Source organism: Ananas comosus, linkage group 17 (assembly GCF_001540865.1).
Source record: "Ananas comosus cultivar F153 linkage group 17, ASM154086v1, whole genome shotgun sequence".
In the NCBI taxonomy this organism is placed as follows: domain Eukaryota; kingdom Viridiplantae; phylum Streptophyta; class Magnoliopsida; order Poales; family Bromeliaceae; genus Ananas; species Ananas comosus.
This window is the reverse complement of record NC_033637.1, coordinates 3,797,042-3,816,209: the sequence shown is the minus strand read 5'-3', so window position 1 is coordinate 3,816,209 and position 19,168 is coordinate 3,797,042. Positions and strand designations below refer to the sequence as shown.

The 19,168-nt window shown below is 35.8% G+C and overlaps 1 protein-coding gene across 2 annotated transcripts; it reads left to right on the top strand.

Moving 5' to 3' along the window:
• On the top strand, positions 1,790-19,168 carry LOC109723572 (transcription initiation factor TFIID subunit 1). Of its 2 annotated transcripts, none has more exons than XM_020251999.1 (21): positions 1,790-1,985; positions 2,973-3,082; positions 4,096-4,158; positions 4,275-4,317; positions 4,589-4,846; positions 5,701-5,807; positions 6,133-6,301; positions 6,608-7,595; positions 8,914-9,116; positions 9,317-9,554; positions 10,529-10,865; positions 11,121-11,330; positions 11,461-11,553; positions 11,955-12,161; positions 12,977-13,183; positions 14,086-14,569; positions 15,284-15,453; positions 15,624-15,740; positions 16,568-16,636; positions 16,736-17,692; positions 18,371-19,168. In XM_020251999.1, exons 1-21 carry the CDS (start codon positions 1,955-1,957, stop codon positions 18,731-18,733), a joined length of 5,424 nt encoding a protein of 1,807 aa, XP_020107588.1. In that variant the 5' UTR covers positions 1,790-1,954; the 3' UTR covers positions 18,734-19,168. The 2 variants fall into 2 exon arrangements, with proteins under 2 accessions (XP_020107588.1, XP_020107589.1); XM_020252000.1 differs by having other exon boundaries at positions 1,791-2,144.

Here is a 19,168-nt window from a genome sequence, read left to right as displayed (position 1 = left end):
TAAATAATAAATTAATAATAACATCGATTATCTAATTATTAAGAATAATAATTATTAATTAATTATTAATAAATAATAATATTAATTATTAATTATTAATTATAAATAATATATTAATAATAATATCGATTATCATTAAGAATAATAATTATTAATAATTATTAATAAAAAATTAATAAATATTATTAATTATTAATAATTAATTATAAATAATAAATTAATAATAATTATTATCTAATTATTAATAATTAATTATAAATAATAAATTATTTAATTATTTAATTATTAAAATAATAAATAATAATTTAAATATATTAATTAGATTAATTAATAATTTACTGCCATTAAAATTAAATTTAGATTTTAATTAATCTTGTTCTCATCAAGGAACAAGCTTGTTCCAGAAAACGGGTGGAACAGCAGTTCCAGCCTTATTCCAGCTAGTTTCAGGTTCCCGGAAACTACTGTTTCCGGGAGCCAAACATAGCGTTTGGGAACAAAGGGGGGAACAAGGGTTTATTCCCCCCCTTGTTCCCCAACCAAACGCTACCTAAGAATTTATGTAGACACGGAATAGTATTGAAAACTTACCGGCACGGGTATGGCACGGTGCCGCTTGGACCATATTGATGCACGTTGATTACAAAAAATATATATGTGCTGATACATAATTGTATGAAATATATATATTTTTTTAGTAACACAATATTCTAATTGCTTAGTATATATTTTTATAAAGACTTTTGAATTTTATTGAAAAAATTATTAACTAATTTAAATAAAAAAAAATTCTTGAGTTGTGCCATCGGTACTAGAACTGTATTGTGTCGATATCTGATTGGCACGATACGGCACGGTAGATACGATCTATGTCGGTGGGCACTTAAATCCTCACTAGGTACATTAAGTATTTCATATTAAATATTTTTGGTAATCGATGTAATATTGTGCAGTCATTATAAACTTAAGGTTAAAATAGGTAGAATTTGCCTCATAAACAATTTTGAATAGACCAACCTCTATTTATTCTTTTAATTTGTTTGATTTGAATCTGTCGACAACATTGACTTTAAATTTTACATAAAGTATATTAACTAAACAGGTAAAGATAAACAACATATTTATTAAATTTTTGAATTCAAAATATCGTTGACTGATTCAAATCAAACAAATTAAAAGATTGAGCAAGTACAATTAAAATTTTAAAAAATTGAGTAGCCAAATTGAAATGATCCTCTATACGTTCTTACCTAAACTTTAAAAAATCATGCTATAGACAAAAAAAAAAAGTAAAATCACATTAAATTTGATTTTTTTTTTATTTCAATTACTTTAATCTATTCTTAAATCACCTGACTAACTTTCAAATCCATTTGTAGTAGTGCGTTTTTAAAATTTAGATTTGAGAATAATTATTTGGGAATCGACATAGCCCACCGTAGATCATGGCTCTCTGGCTCTTATTCAGTATTATCATTATTTGGATGCATGAATATCTTATTTGATATATCCTCTTAATTTATTAAAATAATTTTTATATTTGGATGATGCGAGGTGCCATTTAATGTTTAGAATAAAATATCATAATTAGCTTTTAGATTATTTTTCAGAATAAAATAAATCACCTCATAGATAATTTATATATAGCGATATTTTTTTAAAAATAAGAATAAATTTTTTATTTATAAATATACTAAAAAAAATTCTTGCTATACTTATTCCAAGTTCAAAGTTCAAACTGAGCCAAGTGTATCGTTAATGTTGTTGTTGTTGTTTTTGGTTTTTTGTTTTTTTTTTTTTTCAATTTTTTTGCCATTAAAACCAATCGAGAGAAACCCCTCCGTCCCGCCACAGCATTTACGGCTATTACCACCGACGGGGTCGCATGAGGACGCGTGAGTCAGCCATCACCGTCCGTTGATGGAGGATCGGACGGCGGATCAAAGACCTCCGCATGCGCCGCCGCCCGTACAATAACTCTCCCCGTACCTCCTCTCCCAAATCTCATACCAAGCTCCCTCTTTTCCCCCTTCGCCCTCTCTCTCTCTCTCTCTCTCTCTCTCTCTCTCTCGCTTCGTGTTGCTGAGACGTTTAGGGCGGAGCTAAGAAGGGGGAGGAATCGCCCTAGGGCATCAATCAGATGGGTACCATCTCGAACGAAACCCTAATCCCTAATTGTTTCTTTCCCCTTCTTTCCGAATTTTTCTTGTTGCGCCCTTTCTCCTAGGGTTTCTTGAGAGGGTTTTGGGGGTTTCTACTGTAAATTTTGTCCTTTTTCTTGTTCTTTTATCATGGATTATGCTAAAATGATGTAAAGATGCAAAGAGCTATGTCTCGTTAATTATTCTCTTCTAGGTTCTTCTTTTGGGTTTTCTTGGAGGGCTTCTGGGGTTTCTCTTATCAATTCGATCTTTCTCTTGTTCCTGTTTTGTTAATTCGTTGCAAGGCGTGTTAATGCAACTTGTTATGCTTGGTGGACATGTAGTGACCTTGGATTTTTTGATAAGTTGTGGTAGTAATTAACCTATACTCGAGAAAGAATTTTTTTCTTCTTATGGATTCCTTTAGAATTGGCATCAAAATTATGTTTTGCCACCATGTAAGGCATTTAAACTCTGAAAGAAATGAAAAAGCGCTAACTTTAATATCAATCTCTCTGGAGTTGACTGTGATATTGAATTTGTTTAGATGAAGTTTTGAGTAATTGCATTTCGATTTTGAAATTTTAATCCTTTCAACAGTCTAATCTGGTTTTCCTTGTTAATTGTCAAATTTATACACTTTGCACTTATTATGTGCTTTGGACTCGTATACTGTATTTAAGTTGTTGTCCTGTTCCACTTCCATTATTCTCTTTTTTTGGATTTTACTCTCTCTTTATGGTGCATTGCTACAGTTATATGATGCGTGCTTTAATTCCGTATAAATTTCGATAATCATTATTGTCACTTTTTTTCTATTCATCTTGACAGATGATGATGAAGATGACTATGAGGACTTTGGTGGAGGGAATCGCCTCCTGGGATTTATGTTTGGCAATGTCGATGATTCCGGTGATCTGGATGCGGATTATCTTGATGCGGTAATATTACCCGCCTTTTGTCTATTTTCAACTAATAGCGTGGAAATCTGTGTTATGCCAAGAACTTATCTGATAAACTTAATGTGGACATAGATGGATTTAGCGTTCATAGTTGTCTTAATCTATTTATAAACTTAATTAATTCTACACCTTGAGAAATGATGATCTTAAAAGGAAAAGAAGACAAACACTTTTTTATGACCACGTCTTCATTATTAGATAGATGTATTAGGCGAAGAGACTCCAATCAGCAAAATAGGCGAGTAAGAGATTTATTCATTCGTATTGATCAAATCTAGTAGCCACACTTTATGCAACTGTAACCAAATGAATGTAGGTTTGGTATATCATGTATTTGAACTTTGGAGTGGAAGATTTTCAGTTTTTATTAGTTATGATATGAAAATAGGGTCACTAGGTGGTATATGTTAGTTGTTAGTTCAGGTTAATGCCTGTGCTGAATCCACATTGAGTTTGATCAATGTATTCCTTGTGAAGTATGTTTTAGCGTATGCTTGGAATCCTGTATATCTACGCATACGGTACTTCATCATATGATTCGTTTTCACCCCTAGGAACTAGATTGTTCTGAACATTTTACATGTCTCTAGTGTATGCTAGATGAAACTCTTACAGTTCAAGAAAATCCAGTGCATGAAAAGGAATGTACTATGTTGTATCATGTTGGAAATTCTATAGTGAGAACAAGTTCCTTTCTTACAAATTTGTTGGACAATATGTCTGCTAGTGAACTTACCTTGCTTGTATAGGATCACATTTTTTTAGTTGTTTCAGTTTAGACACATCCAATGTCTGAGGACATTCCAGTTTCCCTTTTGATGGCCCAGATTTATTTATGTTTGCGGTCTATGTATCTATATGTATATGTGTATTGCCTACTTATAAGTAGCTTATTCACGTTTTAGTTTTTGTAGCCAAATGTATCTTGCTGTTATAAAATTTCCTGGTTAAAAGATATAACATCAATTAATGTGAACTTGCCTGTTTCTTAGGATGCAAAGGAGCACCTTTTTGCCTTGGCCGACAAGCTTGGACCATCCTTAAAAGACATTGATGTATGTTTCTTATCATTACTGTTGGTTTACATTGTCATGCTTAGCTTTCTTTGCTATTCAACCAAGATCAATAACATTTCCTAAATTTTGACTATTTTTCTTCTTATATACTGTAGTTAGTCCAATCTTCCCCTGCACCAACTGATGCTCCTGAACAAGGTGAGTTCTATAAAATATTTATTATCTGGTAAACGTTTGCCTTTTTCTTTTTGGAAAGCAGAAAAACAAAATTATATTTATGTTTGTTATGTAATTCTGCAAGTGGAGATATACATTTATATTGTTTCCTTTACTTTAAAAGTTGTTGTGACTATCTATGGCAAAAATAAATTATGTTTGCTGGCATGCTCTTGTTATTTCTTCTGTAGTTTTGCATCAAACTGGTTGTAATAGATTATAGCTGATATTTCATCTGTATTCTCTCTGTAAGATTACGATGAGAAGGCTGAAGATGCTGTTGATTATGAAGACATTGATGAACAATATGATGGGCCTGAAGTTCAGTCCACCACAGAGGAAGATCATTTACTGCCGAAGAAAGAATATTTCTCTTCAAATGCCCTGCATGCTTCTTTGGACGATAAAGCTCCTGTATTTGATGAGGAGAATTATGATGAAGATGAGGAAGCTCCAAAAGTCGATGAGGTGGTGGAAAATAATGCTGCTCTGCAAAGTTCTTTTTCAGCAGGTTGCACTTTGGGTTGTTTTAAACTTTTTCCTGTTGTCTTTTGTAATTATTGATGTATCTTTAATTCTCATGTATATGTACATTTGCACTTGTCTGGATTCTATATGTTGTAAAGCATTTCATATTTAGAGGCAGCATACATACAGGAAAAAATTTTCTAGTGAAACCTGTTTCAATGTCCATCAATACACAATAGGCTTTATTTTCTTTTGAATTCTTCTTCAGTTGTTTCTTGGAGCCAGAGGGAGTCTCAGGTTGGTCGGCTTAGGTTGGTTTGATAAGTTCGTACTTTTTATCTTCTCTATCCCATAGGAGCACTTGCTTCCTTCCTTTTCTTCTCGTTTCTCCCTGACTTGTATCATGTCCTATACCGCTGCTTACCCAGGAAAATTTTGGTCTTCTAAAGTTATATATATATATATATATATATATATATATATATATATATATATTTCTTCTCTATTGGGTCTGGGTGTGATTCTTTGAGTAATGAGATTATCTAGTATTTGTTCATGCAATCTTGTTTATCTGATGATGTGAATGCCATGATAAGCATGATTTCCCTCTTTCTAAATGAATAATTTGGCTAAGACTTTCGAAGCTTCAAATGCACAGGATTTAGCTGCTAGTTAATTAGTTTAAGTGAATATCTTCAAATCAACTTGGAAGTTCTATTATCAAAAGCCTGCTTCTTTTATTTATATTTTGGAATCATGACATTTTCTGGAGGATTTTTAATGCAAAAAAAGGTGATGTTGTCCTACTGTCCTGCTCTCTTTTGCATCTTCTTTGCAACCTACATTTTTAATTTGTCTTTTTTTTATTCTTTTGCTTTTCCTTCTCTTTTACTTTAGATGCTATTCCAGCCGAGAAGTTGGAATCTGTTCCTCAGAAGGAAAATTCTTCTGATGACAATGTCGCGAAGGAAGAAAATGCAGATTTTGAATTAGAAGATTTTCAGGTACATAGCTGTTCTTTGAGTTATTTAGATTTTATTGTTGCAATTATCTTTTGTTACATTTATTTTTATCTTCTGCGTCCTTGAATTGGTAATAATCTGGTCATCTTCATCTCCTTTAGATGCTATGTATGAACTAAGCGATATTATTTGTCAAATTCTGAATTTCTTAGCATATGCAGCAATGAAGCAATTAGTATAAACTATCTGTTCCGCAAACTTCGTATACATATTTTTTATTCACATTGTTTGTAAAACTGCAGCAAAGTTTTGAGTATTTTCATTTTGATCTCATTGGCACAATATTCTGGCTTTTCTGATGCAACAGGAAGAAGCTGTTATTGAACAAGAGCAAATTGAATCCAAAACTGCTACCTCCCTTCCTGTTCTGTATGTTGAGGATGGCATAGTGATTCTGAGGTTTTCTGAAATTTTTGGTGTCAATGAGCCTATAAAGAAAGCTAGAAAGGATCATCATAGGCGTCCAACAAATAAAGGTCTGTGATTCTTTGACCTCTTTGTGGAAGTTTTGGGGGGTATACCTTCAAGCACATATTTGTCGATAGTTCTGCAACTTGTGCTTGATCACATTTAGGGAATGTATACTTCAGTTAAGTCTCTGACATTTATATCTTATTGCAACAACAGTGTGATCAGTTAAATTATTCACTTCTGTATTTTGCTTATGATAATGTTCTGGTAAGATCAAAGAAGTAAAAGTTTATAATTCATAGGTTGTACTGTTTTAATTTTTGCTGACTTTCCCTTTTTTTGTTAATTTGTTTGGTGATAAATGCTTATAGACTGGGTCAGAACCTTAGATGTTGCTGATATTGTGGAAGAAGATGAGGAGGTCTTTTTAAGAAGTGCTGATCAAAATTTCTCTACTGCTAAGCATTTGAGGGTAGAAAAAGGTGTTTCCGATAGTGATGTTGAACAGGAAATATCTGATATCAGTGTGCAACTAAGAGACTCCTGTATAAGTGCGCAACCAATGAAGGACGATATCACAACGGATATGCGTGTTGCTCAGAAATCGCCTTTTTGCCCTAATTTTTATCCACTTGATCAGGAAGATTGGGAAGATGCAATTATTTGGGGAAATTCACCAGCAGCAAGCCATGGTTACTCAGAAAATTGTGCAGTATCTGAACTTGATGTTGGGATGCATTCTGAAGCTGAAATTGAATGCCATGAACAAGGTACTTCTGGTGCCAGAGAAAATGTAACTTCAACAAATTATCAATCCTTTGAGAAGAGTTACCATCCAGAACTATTGAGATTAGAGTCTCCTCCTGAGAGGAGTAAATTATATTCTTCTGATCCAAACAATGTAAATGGGGCGACAGAGGTTTGCAAAGGTGATGCTTTAAAGCGTTTCAGCAAACTCTCCTTGTTGAATAAGGAATTATTAGAAGGCTCATGGGTGGACAATATCATCTGGGATTCAACTGATGACATCCCAAAACCAAAGCTGATTCTTGACCTTCAAGATGACCAAATGCTCTTTGAAGTTCTAGATGAGAAACATGGTGAGCATCTTCGCTCTCATGCAGGTGCTATGGTAGTGCCTCGCACGTTGAGGTCTTCGATAGAACAGCGCTTAGATCTTCATAGCCAGGGAATGACTTCAGCTGGGCGGTTCAATATTTCGAATGACAAATATTATTCCAACAGAAAGACGACTCAGCAAGCCAAAACCCATGCTAAAAAGCGTGCTCACCTGGGTATAAAAGTCATGCATTCTGTACCAGCTTTGAAACTGCAAACAATGAAGCCCAAGTTAAGCAAGTATGAATGGCCTCTTTCTACTCCCTATCTCTATTATGCATCTGCTCCTGGGGATAATTGTTTTAGTTTCTCTTAGCATATAAAAATATATCCTGTATGTGTTGTGACCTGAGTTTTACCAGTCCATCAGACCTCAATCATCAATGTTGTGCCTTTTGCCCTTTTGGCTTCCTTTGGTAGAAGAGATGTTAATTAGATGGTTTGTTTATTGAGAGGTGTACTTTGCAGACGAAGAAGTGTCCTTATTATTGTTTTGCTTGCTTGGTATAGCATTTATGTTTGTCATTCTGTTAATTATAGATGCAATTTTTTCTCAGTACGAATGAGAAATGTAGGTTTTGATAAGTTTTTTGAATTTTACATTGTTCACTCGTGCAAACTCATATAATACTGCAGGGTTCAAACAGGCACATACTAAATTAGGGGAAACTTGAAAATGAATCACATTCTGTATGAATTCTCTAGAACCTCAGGTTTATACATCCTATAAGCAACTCTTTCAGATGGTCCTTTAGACATTAGAATAATCTAGTCTGGATAGATAATTGACATCTTTTAGACAGCAATTTATATTCCTCTCCAACTTCTATGTGAATCATCAGTTGAGCTAATTTTTCTCCTATAAAATATGATCGAGGTAGGATGTTATCTGTTAGAAGACATAATTGTTATTTGAAGGAACTGTTTCGTACTGTAATCGAAGGCCTGAGAGAGCATGTAACTACTAGTAAATGGTCAATTTTTTGCCTGTCTATTGTGGTTGGAGTTCTATCCTTCTTGTCATTTCCCATTTTAGTTCTGAGCCGTTGAAGATAGAAGTTCAGTACTGATATGAAGCTCTGAATGAAAAAGAATGTACATAGATGATGGAAGGATGTTTTCTGCCTTAACTAGAAGTTGGATAATGAGGTTTGCAGAACCAGTGAGCACTTATTCTAGCTATTAATATTCATTGAATTATTATTGGGCTAAGTAATTTGGCTTTTGTGTTTGAATTTACCTTTTGGTTTCCTTTTCTTTGTCCACGTAGTTAAAATCCAGGGCATTGTAATTTCTGTTGCCATTAGATGTTTACCTTTCTCTGTGGTGCCCTAAAACATGAAACTTGTCCTACTTATGCATTACATACAGCTGTTGACACTATAGATAATTAAGCTGCAACTTGCCTGTTTGCTTCAGAAATTTGATGAACATTATTTTTCTAGTGCTATACTTGCTATTACTTTTTTTTTGTGAGTTATCTCTAACTGCATAATTAAGAACATTTTTTTTTTATGATTTACCACTAACTGCTTAAATATTTTAATACTTATCTCAGTAAGGAAATTGCCAACCTGCATAGACCAAAAGCCTTGTGGTATCCTCATGAGAATGAAATAGCTGCCAAGGTTCAAGGAGTTGCTTGCCCCAGTGGACCAATGCGAGTTATACTGACGAGTATGGGAGGAAAAGGAGTCATTCTTCATGTCAATGCGGAGGAAAATGTGTCATCTGTAAAACTGAGAGCATCTAAGAAGCTAGGTTAGTAGTCTTTCTTGATACGTTCTACGAGTTCTCTGTCTTTTACTTTCCTTTACCGTCTTAGTGATGCTCTTGTAAATTTGCAAGTGGCTGGCTTGCTTGCCAAAGCTACTTAGTGCTTTATACTTTTAGATTCTTAATATTGCTATCAGTCAAATTAATATTACCTTTTATAATATAGTCCTCTCTAATTCATGCAGATTTCAAACCATCTGAGAAAGTCAAAATCTTTTATTCTGGAAAAGAGCTTGAGGATGATAATTCTTTGGCTATGAAAAACGTGAGACCCAACTCCATACTTCATCTTGTGCGAACAAAAATACATGTATGGCCAAGGGCACAAAAGTTGCCTGGTGAGAGCAAGCCCCTGCGACCTCCCGGAGCATTTAAAAAGAAATCTGAACTATCTGTTAAAGATGGACATGTCTTTCTGATGGAGTAAGCAATCATCCCACTTTTGTGCTTGACATCGTACTCAGCAATATTGGTTGCTCTCCAAGTCATACCTCCTTTTTTAATAAATGTTGCTCTATAATTTTAATATTGTTTTTTGTGACTTTCTTTCAGAAAACTTTTCATTCTAAACTTTTCATGAATATAAGTGTTTTCAAGTTTTATTATCGTAAGTGCTGTCTTGATTCCTTGCTAATCTCGTATGTCGACTGATGCAAGTTTTTTTTTATTATTATTATTTTTGTCAGTTGTCACTATTGTATATTGACTTTTGCTGTCGTAACCCTCTTATCATTAATATACTGCAATATTAGGTGCTAGTTGGCATCAACTTTACTATGTGGACTTTTTATTATTTGGGAAATTATTTTCGTGATTTAGATGACCTGATTTTGTGGAAATTCACAACTTGTTTTGGATAAGAAATAGCTAAAATTTTCCATTATAGATGATTTAATTATTATGATGTGCCAGAAAGGCTGTGCATAAAATGTTTATAAAACAATTAAGTATATTTATTTTTTTCATTTTGGTTGATAGGGAGTCTGTCGCTGTAGTGTATGTCTAAGGGCAGAATATACCACCGTGCAAAGAATGTCTCGAGTTATTGCAACATCATGAACCCTGTAATTTGCTAGTTGTGCTTGTGTTATCATTTCGAGTCCTGGGCGTAGTTTGGATCGGCTTTGACGCTTTAGACCCCCCAGAAATCTGAATGCGCTTTATAATATTCCATCCTTCGATGCTTTGAAATAGTGATGGGAACCGTCATTGGAGTAGGCATCTTCTGTATGCTTTTCTGGTGGTGTTACATTTTGCGTCTTGCTTTCTTTGACTCATGGTATAATTTGCACATACTACACCATGTTACCAAGTCACAGCAGTGTTCATTTTAACTTCACCATCACAACATCTGATGCCTCCTCCCCCTCCCAACCCCATTTTTTTTTGCCATACAGGTATTGCGAGGAAAGGCCTTTGCTTCTGGGAAATGCTGGGATGGGGGCAAGACTTTGTACATATTACCAGAAAAGTGCAGTAGGGGACCAAACTGCTGTGTCTCTACGAAATGGGAACAATGACCTGGGTACGGTTCTCACGCTTGAGCCAGCAGACAAATCTCCTTTTCTTGGAGATGTAGGTCCTGGTTGCAGCCAATCATGTCTGGAAACAAACATGTACCATGCTCCGATATTTCCTCATAAATTGTCTTCCACGGACTATCTCTTGGTTCGTTCTGCCAAAGGGATGCTTTCTCTTCGCCGAATTGATAAACTATATGTAGTTGGACAACAAGTGAGTTTTCATGCCTATATGTACAAATTTTAATCATATAAAGGGTCTTGTAAATTTCTTGTGTAGTGGGAAGTATTCAGGTTTATACAACTAATTCTCACATATAAAAGGCATAGTACTGCATCTATGCATGACAAGTTGTTGATAGCTATTTGGTATAAAAAATGAAACAACTGTGGAATTTGTACATTATTTGGTACGTCATTTTGTGTTTGTATTTCATATAAATCCATGATAGTTTATGGTTCTTCACAGGAGCCTCACATGGAAGTTCTCTCTCCTGGATCCAAAAATATGCAGACATATCTTATTAACAGGATGCTCGTATATGTGTACCGCGAGTTTCGTGCTAGAGAGAAGCCTGGTTTCCTTCCTCATATTCGATATGATGAGTTGGCATCTCAGTTCCCTAATCTGACAGATGCTTTTGTGAGAAAACGCTTAAAACATTGTGCTGACTTGAAGGTTTGTTCAATTTGTTAAGCTAATTAGGTAGCAATGTTTCAGTCTTCTATCTTTTTCGTCTATATAATTTTTCCCTGACAATTCAATTTCTCCATTTCTAATATTATTCTGCTATGAATTTGATTTCCAGAAAGGACCAAATGGGCACTTGTCTTGGGTGAAAAGGCGTGATTTTCGTATTCCATCAGAAGAGGAATTGAGGCGAATATTATTGCCAGAAAATGTGAGCACCTCAGAATATTTTATTTAATTTTTTCCCTCGTCCTAATTATTCCTTGGTTCTCACAGATAATGCGGTTTTTCTATTCTTTTTTCCCCCTTCTTTGTATCTGAATCTCTCTTTTTTTTGGTCAATTCCGTTGCAATGATGTAACCTTTTCTCATATATGGAGTTCTGATCTCTCTCTCTCTCTCTCTCTCTCTCTCTCTCTCTCTCTTACACGCACACACAGAGAAGTGCGCGGGTGTCCATGCACATACTTTGCTCAACCTACCTGTCCCAAATTTTTCTCTAGCTAATATGTTGTCTTGGTTCATAGCTTTCGATTATGGAGTGTGATTTTTCTCATATTACCTTTTCCACCAATGCAATCTCAAGTTTATTGACAGCATATTTACTACTAGGTATGTTGTTATGAAAGTATGCAAGCTGGCATGTACCGTCTCAAACGCTTGGGAATACAGAGGCTTACTCACCCTGTTGGGCTTTCTTCTGCAATGAATCAGCTTCCTGATGAAGCTATTGCACTTGCCGCAGCTTCACATATTGAGAGGGAATTGCAAATAACTCCATGGAATCTTACTAGCAATTTTGTTGCTTGTACCAACCAGGTTGGTTGCTTTCTCTTTATATAAATATATTAATAGTGACTTAGATCAAGGATTTAGAAGCTTCTCCTTGTCTCTACATTAGTGCTTCGGAAAAATGCTCTAGTATTGTCCTTTTCAACCTGAGAGATGAGCACTAGTCTTTCTTAGGCATGTGAATTTCAGTGTTGGTATCACATGAGTTAGCATCTGACAGGTGTAATGATTGACTAGATGTGATTCTGGGCGTTGTGAGATGTCATAAATGGAAATGGATTTTCAGTTGCAACTACAGTAACAAGAAGGGAGAGAAGGAAGGTTTTTTTTTTGGGGGGGCGGGGGGAGGGCTTTTTTTTTTTGTCCTTTGGAAAATTTCACCATAACAGGATGGTGCCTGTTTCAAACCTGTGATTTTGGTAGTGAAAATGGAAAATTAGAAGGAGGCGGTGATTCTGAATGTGCCCTAATTTTCAGTGAAAGGGTAATTCTGTATCAATTATTCATAATTTCTGATAATTGAAAAAAATGTAAAAAAAAGGTTATGGGTTTAATTACCTCCCAACGGTATAAGCTTAATTTATCTAAACTCTCCAATTTACTTTTTAATAGAACCGGAATGTTTATTTATTTTGAGGATGCCGCTTTGGGTAGTGGTAGGATGAAAGCATTAACTGATGGCACCGGTTCAAGTTACATTTTCTTAGTCTCTAAATAGCGGGTGAGGTTGCACACCTGCTGTCCTACCGGCATTGGCTGGAGCCTCATGCATCGGAACATCCTTTTTAATTATTATGGATTGTATGCATGCATGTATTCACTTATTTGCATACAATCTGCAGGACCGGGAAAATATAGAACGGTTGGAAATTACAGGTGTTGGTGATCCATCCGGTCGTGGACTAGGATTTAGCTATGTCCGTGTTACTCCTAAAGCACCTATTTCGAATTCGACTGCTAAAAAGAAGTCAGCTGCTGCACGAGGGGGGTCAACAGTGACTGGCACTGATGCTGATCTACGCAGATTGAGCATGGATGCAGCACGCGAGGTACTAGTTTTTGTGATTCTTAATGTGTTCACTTGATTTTCTATTTCTTTAATTTTTTTGTTGTTTATTCTGATGACACCTCCATGAAGTGGCTTCCTACTGCTTGAAATTTGTAAATAAACTTGGAAAAAATGTTTTGAGAATCGAGTATCAGTCTTTTTTTTTTTTTTGAGAGAGAAAGGTAGCATGCTACCCGCTTCGTTTATATCTTTTAGAAATAAACTTACTTGAAAATGTAAATTAACTAGAATTCGAACTTGGGATCTCGGGTACCAACCACCAAGCCTTTTGCCACTTGCGCTAGGAACGGTCAGTATCAAGTATCAGTCATTGTTCCATCAAATATGGGCAGAAATCATCATCAAGTCTGTTTGGATTTTGGAAAAGAACAGAAGTTTCCATCAAATTTTGTAGGATCTGAACGCTTCTGTGACTGGCCTGCGGGAAACAAGACTAGTCATTTTTTCCAATGTTTCTTCCCTTATGAAATTAAATTTGGAGTTAACGTACAACGATGGCTAAAATTGAACATTCAATTCATTGCTAGACTGAAGTCAAATTATGATCTGAACTCCTCCATCAATCCCATGTGGTGGGGACGACCATGCCTCGGCTTCTCGTGATAGAGTCAGTCAACAAGTAGGGAGTGTCGTGAATGAATTAAAAGTCCATCTTTTCTTTGAGAACTGCCGCATGATACTCAGAAGACATGCTATTCCATTGATTTATAGAGTTAGTCTTGTCTTATATTAATTTAGGGAAGGAACAGTGTGTGTGCTGAAAGGAACTTCTCTTATGGCCTTCGCTTTATATAAGATCTTTCTTATTGGTTGTCTTTATTTGCTATAGTATCTCCATTTCTTTGCTGATTTTTGGATTGTTCCCTATTTTTTCGTTCGCAGGTTCTTTTAAAATTTAATGTTCCAGAGGAGCAAATTGATAAGTTGACAAGGTGGCATCGGATTGCTTTAGTTCGGAAGATGTCGAGTGAGCAAGCTGCATCGGGAGTTAAAGTTGATGCAACAACGCTCAACAAGTTTGCGCGTGGCCAGCGGATGTCATTCCTGCAGCTTCAGCAGCAGGCTAGAGAGAAATGCCAAGAAATTTGGGATCGACAAGTTCAAAGTCTTTCGGCTGTTGATGGTGATGAAAATGATAGTGAGGCTGAAGCAAATAGTGACCTGGATTCATTTGCTGGAGATCTTGAGAATTTGCTAGATGCAGAAGAGCTTGATGAAGAAGATGCTGGTAAAATAGATTTGAGAAGCAGCAAAGCAGATGGTATGAGAGGGTTCAAAATGAGAAGGGGCCCATCTCAAGCTCGAACTGAAGAGGAAATTGAAGATGATGAGGTTGAAGCTGCTGCTATAATTAGACTGCTTGAAGGTAAGGAATAATTTATTTAAGATCGTCAATTTTGGTTCCTAGCAGTAGTATGCTAGTGTTATAGGTGGCTGCTAGGAACTTCCAAAGGTATAGTATGAAGGTATAAAATATGTGTTTATTGACTGTGTTGTAGACATTAAATACATGTATGATTGTATGGCAGATACAAGTATTCCTAATAGTTTAAAGCATTAGTTGTGTGCTCTTATTTCCTTTTAATTTTGTACTGGCCATATGATTTTACCATATTCTGGTTGTTTCACAGTTCAGGTATGACCTCTTTCTTACTGAAATACAGAGTAGTATTCTAGAACATATTTTGTAATGTTACTTTATAAATGGATAGAATGGAACTATAATTGTTCACTAGGCCTTCTAGACCTAAATGCTGAAGACAAGTTTGGTCTTTCTTTAAATATCAAAGGATGCTATGATGGAGTGTGGCATTCATTCATCATTTAGTACGCAAATAGTTGAAGATACAACCTTTTCTGTTGTCTTTTCATTTCTGCTTCTCCTGCAATTTTATGTTGGAAATGAATGAGGTACCTGCATGCGCACTATAGAAATTCTAGAGCATTTTTCTAGTGAAAGCTAGAGATTTTAGAGATTTTTTGCTTCATCTTTTGGCTAATTGCATAAGACACTCTGGACTGTTGTTTTGCCTGGAGCTTATCTTATCACTTTTATACATAGTTGTGCATTGTTGTGCAGAGGATGAAAGTGACACAAAAAGAAAGAAGAAACTTGCTGAGAAAGTAGGTGGTGGCTCTCGTTTAGATCTTGAGAGTGCAGACCCTACCAAGAAAATTAAGGTTGGGAAAATTACTACACCTATTCCTGGCGTCTCACTGACCTCTAAGGAGTTAAGAGAAACTGAAGAGGTATCTTTTACTACATAGAAGTTACATCTGGCAACATGCTTTTGGCCTTGTCTTGTTGCATTATTAGCTGGACTTCTACTATTACAGTTTTGTGGTTGTTGGCTTCTTGTTTTAGTGACTAATATTCTCATCAGGATATGAATGGAGAACTAATCGGTGTTGCAATGCAGGTTGGTAAGTTTCTTCCTGAAGGAAGCTATTCCACTAAAATACAACTAAAAAAAGGTGATGACATGCATGTTGGGCTTGTAAAGAAGAAAAGTGCTTTATCAAAAGATGGCCTTAAGGTAAGTCATGAATACTCTGAATAGTTTATGTCTGACTATGGTTTTTATTGCACCCCTGTTACTCTTGTAAAGTTTACATAGTTCTTATGTGCCGAGTACATTTGGCAGCAGGCAAATAATATTATTGCGGGATTGAATTTTGTAATTATTTTCTCTTGAGCCTCAATAGATTTTTAATGGTCAAGTGATCTTTCTAAATCTCAGCTTAACCGTGTCCATGGTATCTTGTTGTCTTGTGAGTTGACAACATAACTTGGTAGAGAGAATGCAACTTGTATTTACGACGCTATAATTCAAAAATAAGAAAGATTATAGATTAAAAGAATCAATGTAAAGTGCTACAAAGCACTTTATTGGTATTGTGGATTGATATGCATTAATTTAAAACAGTTCAACATTTTTCATTTGATAGTTAAAGAACTACAAATGGTGTAAATTAATTATTTTGTGCAGTGTTTCTTGTGTCAATTTGATCTAGTAGTTTCAAATTTGGATTATTATTGTCTCAGTACTGATTTCGACGGAAAATGATTTGTTTTAATTTCTTGCAGAATTTTGTTGTATTTTGTTGTTACAGAACATAGGTAGTGCACTTTTCTTTTTTAATGCTCTGGCAAATCAAGGATGTTGCACAAATTAATAAATGAACCAACGTTACATGATCATTCGTGACGAGCTATTGAAGTCCACCTTTTGAGTGAATGTCGAAATGATTCTGTTGTTATTGAATATACTTGCTTTGTTGTATTAGTTTTAGTTTAATCTTTGTCAATATTCTGTATTTTAAGTTTCCACTTTTTATGTAACTAATTACCTACAAAAACTAGGTTTTTAAAGAAAAGAAGCCAGGTGATAAATCAGCAAGAGAAAGCATCGTCTGTGGAGCTTGTGGTCAGGTGAGTGATGTATATCATGCGCATTTGTGTCTGCAAAGAAGACCTTTACTTGTTCATTATGTTGACTAAGGTTTCTTTACTAATTATCATTCGAGCCAGCTTGGGCACATGCGGACCAACAAAAACTGCCCCAAATATGGAGAAGATTTAGAAACATCGGAATTAGAAACTGTCCCTACTAAATCTAATCTTCTTGACGTTGCTAATCAAGTTCAGGCTAAAACCCCAGGCAAGAAATTAGTACCTAAGATTTCAGCAAAATTGCCTGATGCTGAAGCACCTGAAAATTCTGAGAAGCCAAAAATTCTCCCGGTGAAGTTCAAATTTGGGTCAGCTGAGAAGTCCTTAGAGAAAAGCTTGCCGGGCACTCTGGTTCCTGATCAACAAATTGCAGATACTAATATAGATGCCAAATCAACAGGAAAGATCAATAAGATAAAAATATCGAACAAGACAAAGTCGGAAGATGTTCGCCATGAAATTCACAAGCCATCTGTTGTGATACGCCCCCCAGCCGACATGGAGAAAGACCAACCTCGGAAGAAGATCATTTTCAAGCAGCCGAAAGTTCTTAGTAATGTGGAACATTCCAAAAAAGTTGACATTGGAAGGGATCAGGAGTATAAAAAGATGAGGAGAATTGCTGAATTATCAAGCATTGGGAAACAAAATAAGCAGGAGAGCCAGTGGTTCATGGAAGAAACTAGTCAGAGAAATCCCATATACGAGAGGACATTATGGGGTGATGAAAAGAAAAGCAAAGGTAAGGAGAGAATAAAAGAAGACAGAAGTTGGAGAGTGCAAGAGGATGAAAGGACGATGAGGTTATCTGATTCTAGGATGTATGATGAAGCAACGAAGGATGAAGAGATGGAAAATGCAAGGAAGAAGAAGAAGAAAAAGAAGAAACCTGATTTCAGGGATGATTACTCAGTAGACCATAGACCATACAGAAATGATAGAAGGATACCTGAAAGGGATCGAGCTGCAAAGAGACGTTCTGTGGTTGATATATCTGAACATGCACCATCGACAAAACGACGTAGAGGAGGAGAGGTATGCATTTCTCACATGATACTTTTTCTTTGCTGTCACCGCATTAGTTAGCTCACCATATCTTGGCATTATTCTTGCTAACTCTTCTCGTTTGCTAACATTCATTTTCAGAACCATTCATCAATTATATATAAGGTGTAGCTAGGAACAACACCAAGCCTTTATTCCCTACTATTTGGATCTGCTATTTGCTATATATTCTTCCGTTTGACTGTTTTGGACAAGATCTTTGTCAAACCAAGTGCCATCACTTCTTTACTCACTCTATCATTTGGTGTCAAGATGCTTTGTCGCTGAATATAACCGCTCTTTGTTGCACGTGATCAAACCAAACAAATGGTCTTCCATCTGAAGAATATCTCCTGCTTTCCTAAGTGGTGGTACAAACACTTCAGTGCTCATTCAATTGAGCTTTGATAAATTATTTGAATATTTTGAGGGTAGATATGGATGTCGGAATTTCCAGACTTCTAGTGTCCATGCTTTTATGATTAATGGTCTTTTAAAAGCTGTTCTGAACGTGTATTTAGTCTTTCACTTTTGCCCTAAACCTTCATTCTTTGCTATCGTTAACTTTTTCTCTGAGAAAAGAGCCAACTTTTGGTTAAACCTTGTCTGCTAATAGATATTTGCATCTTTTTAGAACCTTAACACACTATCAATTCATTTTGTGAGCAGGTCGAGCTATCCAATATGTTGGAGCGGATAGTTGACAGCCTGAGGGGTCACATCGAAGTATCATATCTCTTCCTCAAACCTGTGACCAAGAAAGAAGCTCCGGATTACTTCGACATAATAAAGCGTCCGATGGATCTTTCGACCATCAGGGACAAGGTGAGGAGCATGGAGTACAAGAACCGGGAGGATTTCAGACACGACGTGTGGCAGATCACATATAATGCGCACAAATACAACGACGGCCGCAACCCCGACATCCCTCCCCTTGCTGACCAGCTCCTCGAACTTTGCGACTACCAGCTGGAGGAGTACGATCTCGAGTTGACCAATGCAGAAGCTGGTATCGAATTAAAAGATTTCTAGATAAGGAATGATAATTATTCTTTTTCTATTATTTATATATATATATATATATATATATATATATATATATTCCTGCTGATTAGTGAATAGTTTGGTTGGAGCCTGCAGCAGCTGCAAATATGTTGTATTTTTCCTGCTAGTTAATGTGCTGCAGCCTTCACAGCAAGCAGATTGTAGAGGTACCCACACTCCCCCCACCCCGGCTCCCCTCTTTTTTCCTGTAACATCCGCGCTGTACATAGCATATAATCTCAGGGTGGTTTTACTTTGCTTCAATAATGATGATTTTTGTTCAATGATCAAATGAGTATATTTGTCTCTTTGCCGGCTGCCGATTTTTGTCAACTAGAATTCGGTTTTGCGACGAGTTGGCTAGCAGTCAGTCGGCTTTTGTAGCATCGTTGCTGACTGTATTTCAGCTTTTCAGACTTCATG

Bases quoted from the DNA above. Each gene is read 5' to 3' on its own strand.
- LOC109723572 (XM_020251999.1), top strand. From the start codon at position 1,955: ATGCGCCGCCGCCCGTACAATAACTCTCCCC. The intron at 5,808-6,132 runs GTACATAGCTGT...CTGATGCAACAG, and splicing joins TTGAATTAGAAGATTTTCAG to GAAGAAGCTGTTATTGAACA. The intron at 14,570-15,283 runs GTAAGGAATAAT...ATTGTTGTGCAG, and splicing joins TATAATTAGACTGCTTGAAG to AGGATGAAAGTGACACAAAA.